The 9,582-nt window shown below is 37.2% G+C and overlaps 1 protein-coding gene across 1 annotated transcript in view; it reads left to right on the plus strand.

Annotated features, from left to right (window-relative positions):
- Positions 1 to 4,127: 4,127 nt before the first annotated feature.
- mei1 (meiotic double-stranded break formation protein 1) overlaps positions 4,128 to 9,582 on the plus strand; it is a gene marked incomplete in the record, with an annotated part of 48,537 nt that continues 43,082 nt past the window's right edge. Inside the window, 3 exon segments of the mRNA XM_014012926.1 lie at positions 4,128 to 4,200; positions 4,453 to 4,613; positions 4,820 to 4,943. Coding sequence (XP_013868380.1) covers positions 4,473 to 4,613; positions 4,820 to 4,943 — 265 coding nt within the window.

Below are 9,582 nucleotides of genomic sequence, written 5' to 3' on the forward strand. Positions count from 1 at the left end.
GTTATAAGCTATAAATGTTTAACCAGACCAAACTGTCCTATATATGTGTAAATAGCTATAATAAATTTTAATTTTAGCTAACGATTTTGAGAGATATTTTACTTACAGAGAAACAGGGTTGACTCCAGTAGTTTATGTTAATATGTAGTAATATGTGTAGATTCCAGAATATGAGTTATGAATAACTCTTAGCTACTACTACGACAAATTTTAGCCTAATTTGCATAAAATTGTGCTGAGCCATAGTCATTTTTGAATTTTCAAACTGATTGTGTTGGGAAAGACATTTTGAATTGTGTTCACTCCAACAGGTAATCAGATGTAAAAGTACCCTCAATGGTTAATTTCTGAAAATTTCATTGAAATCCATGCATTGCTTTTTGACATATTTTGCTAACAGAAAGAGAGTTATTTCCAACAGTTAATAGTTAAGTCTTCAAACAAGTCATTGTATGATCTGTTAGTGCTAGTAGCCTAAGGTGTGAAGGACTCTCAGCTATTACCACACAAAATATTAGCTCAATAGCTGTAAAAGTGATAAAGTTTTAAGCATTTTTGTGTATTTACAATTGATTAAGGCTGACCCCAAAACTAAGTCAGTTGCAGATGTACATCCAATGATTACTAGTTTGTCAGATATTTAGTTGACAAACGGACTAACTATTACACACACAAGCAAAAATAAAATGTCATCACCCTTGAGTGAATAAATTGCTAGCTTTGTGACAAACAACAAGCTGATGTAACTGGAAAAAAATGTCTATTTTAGGCTTTTTCTCAAGACCTCTCTTCACTGCAGCTGTATGGGTGGTGGAAGGAAATCAGCCCAGAATAACATGTCAGTGCAGATGAGCGTATCACAGCGCTGACTGATCTGTGTGTGTGGGCGTTTGGGGGGGTACAAAGGAAGTCAAAACAAGAGTTATAGAAAGACAAAGGTCAAGGAATGATGTGAGAAAAAGCTGTTTTGTTTTAAGTCCTTGCTGCTTACACTTTGACTGAAAGTAGCACATATAAAACTGCTGTCAGATTAAAGCTGACAGTGTATTGTGTTTTAGCTCTCCTCTTCTTGCGATGTCTCTCAGGTYAATAAAACAACCACACAGACTGATGCATGTTTGTCCCAAAATGGCTGGAGGCAAAACAACTACTGCAATTGATTGGTACATTGTGTGAAAATGTGAACAACAGGATGCAACATAGTAAACTTATTRAATATTTAAACTAAAACTATTTTAGGATAAAAATAATGCAATTATTTGGCAGGGGCCTATCTAAAAATAATTGAAACATGGCAACAAAAGTCATAAAAGTAAGGAGCATAAAGCAAAGCAGCTGTGGGTACAATAGTTTTCCACAGGTTGGATCATATTGATGTGATCGAATGTGTGTGAATATAAAGCATCTTAAAGTGTCTGGAAAAACGCTAAATAAGACTATATTTTATCATGAAACAGATGGAGCATTTTGCAACTAGGTATAAAAAGATTATGTTAGAGAGGCTGAATCTCAGAAGTAAAGATGGGCAGAGGTTCACWAATCTGTAAAAAACACCTTATCCATAATCAAGTCATAGAGGCAACAGTTCMAGGAGTTTGTCTCTCCCGTCCACATGTGTTTTTTGATCTGGAGAAGGCTTATGGCATTCTGTTATCAGGTAAGTCAAAGATGAGTGTACGATGAACAAACTCAGGAGGCAGTTTATAAAAAGGTAAGAGATCTTTATTTACAGTRGAGTTTGGGTTCCAGGGAGTGATCAGGGAGGGGAATGGCTTGGAGGAGAAGGCTTGGATCCACAAGGTGAGTATGCAGTTTCCAACCAGAGGAGGCAGGTAGGAAGGCAGGAGGGCTGAGCAGGTGAGTGTCCTTACAGGTTGGAGGCAGACAGGCATGTGAGCGAGAGGTGAGTCTTTCCACAGGCAGCTCCGGATTGGCAGGTAAGTACTCGAGACAACTGGACATAAAGAACACAGGTAAGTAACTCAAGGTAATGTTTTAAGATATAAGCAGCCGCGACATATAGTGGATGTGTTGCTCCACCAAAGATCAGATCTTCAGTGCTGCCTTATAAATACCAGATGCTCATCAAGGAAGTCTGCTGCAGGTGAGCTCAATCAGGTGCCAGTCAATCAGGAGGGGGCAGGTGAAAACACTGATTGCCACATCTGTGGGGGATGGAGGGGGAGATGGATCCACTTGGGACCTCATCTTCAGTAAAGAAGACATTGCTTTGGTGAGTCGTGGTGAAGAAAGAGTTGAGCCGAAAGGCAAAGCCCTCAATTTATTGGCCTGTCTACGTTCCAACCCTCATCCATGGTTAGGAGATTTAGATAACGACAGAAAGTATGAGATCAAGTGGTTGAAATGAGATTCCTTCATAGGGTGGCCGGGCTCAGCCTTACAGATAGGATGAGGTGCTAAAATAGTTCATGCATAATAATATAATCACGAGTAATGATAATAATATATCAGTGTTTTTTTGTTTTTCTTTTACTTATCTTTCTTTATTCTATTTCACCCATATCCTGTTTTGAACTGCTGTAATGTGCAAATTTCCCCACTGTGGGATCAATAAAGTTTTGTCTTGTCTTGTCTTGTCTTATAATGTTCCTCAACTGATAATTTGGAAGATCATGAATATCCCATCATCTGTTCATGCATTTTTTTTCTGTTTTTCTTTACGCTCAACACAACATCTCAGTTTTGATCAGACCCTCTGCCTTCTTGCTCTGGTTCCACACTCGTCTCAATCAACCGAACACTTATTTGACACTTTGTGCGAACTTTGGCACCATCTAATTTACAAAGCTCAACACATATTACTCACTGAGAAACAATTAGTTCACTGGAAGCACTCCAGCTTGCTTATTTGTTGTGCAGAAACACTTAAAAAGAACAACAACAAAAATCTTACGCTGTGAGATGCACTGAGCAAGTGAGGTATGTTTATGGAGTAACAGGATAAATTGACGTGTTGRTAGTAGCTCAAACTCGCCTCCACAAACCTCTCATCACATCGCCRCTCAGTTGCCGAAGGGCTCTTGTTGTCATGGTGATGATGATCACCACTGAATCCATGAAGCAGTCACAAACATCATTGCTGAAAACTTTTTTTAACAAAGGCATTTCTTTTAAGTACAAACAGAAAACATTTGTAAATGCTTTCAAATGCTAATTAAGGACATTACTCCTGTTTCTTTCTGATGGAACTTCAGTGGATGATCTATCAACTGCTTAAACAAGTTAAGGGGAAAAAAACTATCATACCTCCAATGTTATGTCTGTTACTAAAATATCTCAGAACCCATGGACAAATTTTAATGAATCTTGCTGAAAGGTATAATTGGATGCACATACAGTTTAATTTTTGGAGTGTATCTGATTTCAGATGGTTATAACTTATCTGATTTGAAATATTTTGAGCAGGAATCTGGTGTAGTAGTTGACAGTCACTCACAGCACATACGCTGAATGTGACATCTTTCMATATTGCATGAGACTGTTCAGGTGAACACCTTCAAATTTGACCAACACTACACTTTCATATTTTCAACTTAGTTCAAAACTTTGGCATGAAAAACAGCGGGTGACATGCATTCCATCAAGGAATGCTAGACTTATAGTGACAACTTGTTTTTCTGTTTAAATAGGACATTTTTAYATCATTTCTAAATATGAGAATTAAAATCTACGAATAAAGACAGGTCATAATTTTTTTTACTTATTTTTTAATTACTTTTTTTACATCATTTGTTTTTATCCTAAAAATAAAAGGCTAAATAATTTATGAAGCCCTGATACAGAAACATTTATTTTAATTCATAACATTGCAACAAGAAATAGATCAGATTTTTTTAAAATTGCTCTAAGTTTTTGTTTTCTCAGAAAGAGCTCCTAAAATGCTAATGCACTAATTGTGAGTCTTGGTAAATGTAGCTTATTGGAAACAAACTCTTAACACTACCATTTTAAGTCTATCTAATTTTTGAAAATTTAAAGTAAATAATAATGTAAAACTATACTTGTTCATACTCTAAAAGGGGCGTGTATTTTGCGTTCATAGTTTTGTTGTCTTGCCTCCTGCTGTTAATAAAGTTTTGACTTTTGACATCTCACGTGACTTCTGCCAGCCGACAGCGGTTAAGCTAACGCGCTAAAGCTTGTCACCATTTATTAGCTATGTGATTCACGAMTTTACAGGTTAGCTTTCTGTTTTGGATAAACATAGCTTATAAAATATAATTACTCGACAAAAAATATAAAGCTAACGTGAGTTACAGCATTGTTTTTAAAGCTTTAGATATTTAGTGTTGTGCTAGCGTTGCTATGTTAATAACATCCAATAGTTTAGTCATAAAATAGGCATTTTTCATGTTTTTTTCACATCCACTACTTTCAGTAGACTCTTTAAAGAATTATAWTTTTATTCTAATTTTGTTTTTATTTTTATAGGTAAAAAAAAAACAACAACAATGTCAAGTGCGGATATCATTTATGAAAAAGTTCATTTCGGACACGACCCGAAATGGAGCATCCGGCTGCGGCCTGAAGAAGGAGGCGGACTGTTCTGCCTGGCTTGTGTTGTGGAAATAATTCAAGCAGACGAAATCGCGGTAAGAACACATTTTATAAGCAATAACACTGCTCTAAACTCTCTTAAAGCTAAATGGATTTTAGTTCTGATCGCTTGTGTGTCATTATTTTCGAATCCTTAAAATTGACGTACTATCACAAATACTTTTTTTTCCATTTCCATTGATGCAAAAGTTTTTAAATTTTCTCATTTTTTTTGTTTTACATTGTCTACCGTGTGATCTAGTATGTGAGGAAGTCCTTTGCCTTGTCTGGTGTCAGTGGAATGCTGAAGAGATCTGCAGGGGCTTTGAAGGAGCTGCTCCGACAGGACCACAGAGTCACTCTGCATTTTATTATTACACTAATAGGTGAGAAAATATGCATCAGGACAGTAGATGGCAAAGATAGATCTAGCAGAAATGATTAGGACATTTGGCCATCATGGCGTTTTTTTCATTACATTTTACAATTTGGTCCTGGTGTGATGCTGCGGGGAGACACAGCTTCTCTCTGTGAGTTTATTATGTTGCAGACACTTAAATCCAAAGTGACACACAAGTGATAAGGAGCAGCCTAAACACACAATAGGTATTGTGCCAGAAACGTGTGTTGTTAAAACAACTGATTGTTAGATATCTACACTCTGGTCAGCTAAGGAATTAAATGTCAATCTCTTGATCTGCTGTTTTGGTCAGATAAAACACTTTTGTCTTCATTAGTAATGCATACGAAATGCAATCCTTGTGCACAAATGAGATGAATATATTTTAGATTTAATGAATTCATAAAACAAGGAATAGTGTTGCTGTCCTGTGCTACTGCAGAGAAGCTGTTTGATTCAGTCACACCAGTTAATGATCAGTGTATTTTGGTGTTATTGTGCGATACCTGTTTGGCTCACATGGAACCTTGGCTGACATGGTTAAAAAACAGTTTAAATTACTCAACACTTTTATTAAAACAATGGAAAACCACAAATAACTGAGCTGTACTGCACAATACCACATACTGGGGAAGCTTTATTACTGTGCAAGTGCTGCAGTTATATTACAGCTTTTCAGACTAAACAGTGTTGACAGCTATTATTATCACATTGCTGAAACAGTAGGAAACAGTAAATGCTGTTATACTAGACAAATAGAGCCGACATGATGTTCACTCTTTTTTTTATAATCGTTATAATCATTATGAAATCAACAACCCTTCCATCTTTGGACTGATAACACCAACAAAATAATTTGCAAATGATCTGAGCAAATAACCAAAAGCATAATGCGGATTTTTTTTCTGACAGTTACATTAAGTTTGAGGTGAAATAAAGATTGTTGTTTTAGGTTGAATGAATAGACCACAATAACTTTATAAACACAAGCTGCAACCTAAGTGGTTTTGTTTTTATAGGCTTATGTTGCATATTATTCCAGATTTTAATCTTAACGGCAGATTTACATCAGATAATTAAATGAACACGGATAACTAATTATAAAAACATACAGTGTGCTCTACCAATAGATCCCAAAGCAAAAACAAATCAAGTGCTTCCTAAATTGCAGGGATACAATTTGACTGACAGCTTAACCCTGTAACAGTCTTTGTTCCACCAGTGGGCAAAAAATTTTGGTTTCTGCGGCTGTGTCTGGGGGGTTAGGGGAGTCGTTCTGCAACTGGAGGGTTGATGGTTTGATCCTCCATTCCAGCCATCTCAGTTATTGTGTCCTTGGGCAAGACACTCCACCTCCCGTGCCTACTGATGGTGGTCAGAGGGTCCTCCGGTGGTGCTGGTGCATGGCAGCCTTGCTTCTGTCAGTGTGCCCCAGGGCAGCTGTGGGTACAGTGTAGCTTACCACCATCAGTTTGAATGTATGTTTGACTGGGTGAATGACTGTAACTATAAAATGCTTTGGGAGTCCGACTGGGCTTGATTTACCATTTAAACGTTTTCAGACATTTCCAGATGCTACCGGGGGCTGTTTTATTTTAAAACCAGGGTGTCAGACGACTTTCTCTGGTTCTTACCTTTAGCATGACACTAAATAAAATAAAATAAAAAGTCAAAAGGCTTTTAAGGAATTTCAGACCAACTGCTATTAACATAGCTGCTATATTTTTGATCTGAAGACAGAATCCTGTGGAGACTGGAATACTAGCACCACTTAAGTGTTTCCCAGAAAAGAAAAAAAAAAAATCCATATTTTTAAGCAGTAAGGCCAGGGCAATTTTCTGTGTCCTACTGCAAGCAAAAGAGGCCCAAATCTGATTAATTTTTTTTTTGCTCAAATGCGACTTGTTAGGCTGAATGTAAAATAAAAATCTTTTTTTAAAATCTGATTCAGGCCATTTGGATATTCATCCATTATCTATACCCGCATCTTCCTTTTAGGGTCATGGGGGTCAATGGTGCCCATATCCAGCAGCACCATTCGTCTCCCCCCCGCGTGTGACAAATACGGACTTTAAAAAGAGAAGTTTTATAACATCCACACTGGCAAGGGTGGGTGGGCGCGCCCTGTGCGTACCCAAAGCGTGATTTTAATGTCTCTTGTCGGGGAGGGGTCTGTGGGTCAGGGTTGTGAGGAGGAGGAAGGAATGGAGATGCGGGAACTTTTATTTAAGATTTAAGTTTTTATTTCAAAGGTCCTGGCTCACCAGCAGAAGCATAAATAATAATGTTAAGAAAGCTGATGATAAAGTTGAATAAAAATCTAAGTCTGATTATGAACTGAAATTAAATATCTGACAGTGATCATTACACAGTGTGGCTCTAAATTCCTCTTCACCATCTGTGTCGCAGCTTCCCGTCTCCAAAATGAACATGGGTCAGAGCTGGCTGAGGGACCGCACATTTTCACGTCATGTTTGGATTTTATAAATCACAACCTTTGCGTGAAAAGTAGCGTACGCAATTTTCTGGGCTCATGTGCATATACAAGCTTTATAAATCTGACCCCTGATGCTTTTTAAGTGACTGCAGTCTGAACGATTGTGTTGCTTTTCAGTCAACCTTTACATCAGTGAGGTAGAGGTGCATGGATCAATCCAGATATTGAAATTGATACCAACATTATACAGTTTAAAGCTTGGAACTTAGCTTGCATTTAGCTACAGAACAGAAGTCCAGTTGCTTTGTCTTTTTGAAAAACTGTCTAGATTGGTTGTGTCCTGGATAACAGATAATTTCCACCAACATAACATAACACCGGTATACCAACATGTTGGATCACATTGATACTAACATGATTAAAGTGATAATTCGTTCCCATTTCAGATGTGTAATTCTGAGTTCCCTGAGTAGAAGACAAGTGGCAAGATCAAATGTAAACATTGGACAAAACAAGCATAGCAGATAATAATTTAGTTGCCTCTGATTGTACCTACAGACTCAATCTATACATGCTTACATTGAAAGTAAAAAAAAAACAAACAAGATAGAACTTGACGCCAACCGTCTCTGATGCCCCCTGTCAGAGGTGGACCGACGAATTGAGAGTATTTCTATTTTCCCCCTTGGAGATGTGGGACAAAAATAGGATCTGAGCAAAAAATATGAATTAAACCTGAAGAACCTCAGTGTGAACGTAGCCTTAGTTGTCAAAGACCCTTTACCAGGCCTTTAGATTGTTGCCTATTTAATCAGCTGTTTGTACAAAAATAGTGGAACACAGTTTCTGCCAAAGACAGCAATGACACCTTCAAATCCTAAACAATAACTAATAAAAATGCACATTCAGCTGGTCTTGTACAGAGGGACTATTAGTGGCAGTGTTGCAGTGAATTACACAGTCTTGCAGAACATTGTCCCAGTGTTCTAATCTGTCAAAAATGATGAACGATTTAAAAAGGTCAGTGATAAAAATATTTGGTTAATGAGACTCTATCTCTATGAAATGCACCGATTTCAGACTAATGAGAACAGTGGTTCCCAGAGTTTTCTGCTTCAACCCACAAAAACAAAACAAAACAAAAAACTGTGGCAGAGACACGCATCCTCGGCTATTGCTACTTAAAATTACAAAAAGGCTAATTAAATATGACCATTTTGATGCCAACCATTATCCATTTCAAATTGAATTTGATCTCTGTAGACCAGGGGTTCTCAAATGTTTTGGTCTGGCGACCCCTTACAAGGGTAAAAATTTCCGGGGACCCACTTATGAAAATAGTTTACTGTTATTTTACCTCCTAAATGCCATGGAAATTTTATCTTTTGTTTGGTTTAGTATGTTTGTTTTATTAGTGTATTATTCCCCTTATAAAATTTAAAAAATAAAAATCAAATGAACAATTTATTGAAAATTTTTGAGGACCCCCAAGATACGACTGGCAGACCCCTGGGGGTCCTGGGACCCCAGTTTGAGAACCTCTGCTGTAGACCATCAAAACACCTGACTTGGTGTTTTGTGTCCTAAAGCAGAGTCCGGTAATGTAACTGGTGTTTGTAATAGTAAAATATTAATATTATTCATACTTTAACAGCCCTGTGTCAGATGCTCAGTATATTGCTTTTCAGCAAAACAAAGATCCACAAAGAAATGAGCTTAAAAGAAACCTGATGTGTAACTCTCATTATTTGTAGATTTTGGGTGCAATTGCATAATGCTTTATGTTTTATTTTATCTTAGGCTTACAACCCAGAGAGGATGACGTACAGGGCTTGTGTATGTTTAATTCTTTACTCTGTTGCTGCAATCATTTTATTTTCATTTTTAACAACATTTTAAGATATTAACATTAGTTTTACTTCATGAAAAATACATTTTTGTCCCAAAATTAAAATCCCAGAATTCTATCATGATTTTAAAAGACACCACACTCCCCTCTCATGGGCTACGTTCACACTGCAGGCAAATCCGACCCAAATCCGATTTTTTTGACCCATCTGACTCATATCCGATTTTTTTATGACAGTCTGAACGCGACAAATCCGATTTTTTCAAATCCGACCCAGGCCGTTTCAGTATGTGGTTTTAAATCGGATATATATCTGATGTTTTCAAAGCGACTGCATTG

The sequence above is a fragment of the Austrofundulus limnaeus genome, unplaced genomic scaffold (assembly GCF_001266775.1).
Source record: "Austrofundulus limnaeus strain Quisiro unplaced genomic scaffold, Austrofundulus_limnaeus-1.0 Scaffold96, whole genome shotgun sequence".
NCBI classification, from domain to species: Eukaryota; Metazoa; Chordata; class Actinopteri; order Cyprinodontiformes; family Rivulidae; genus Austrofundulus; species Austrofundulus limnaeus.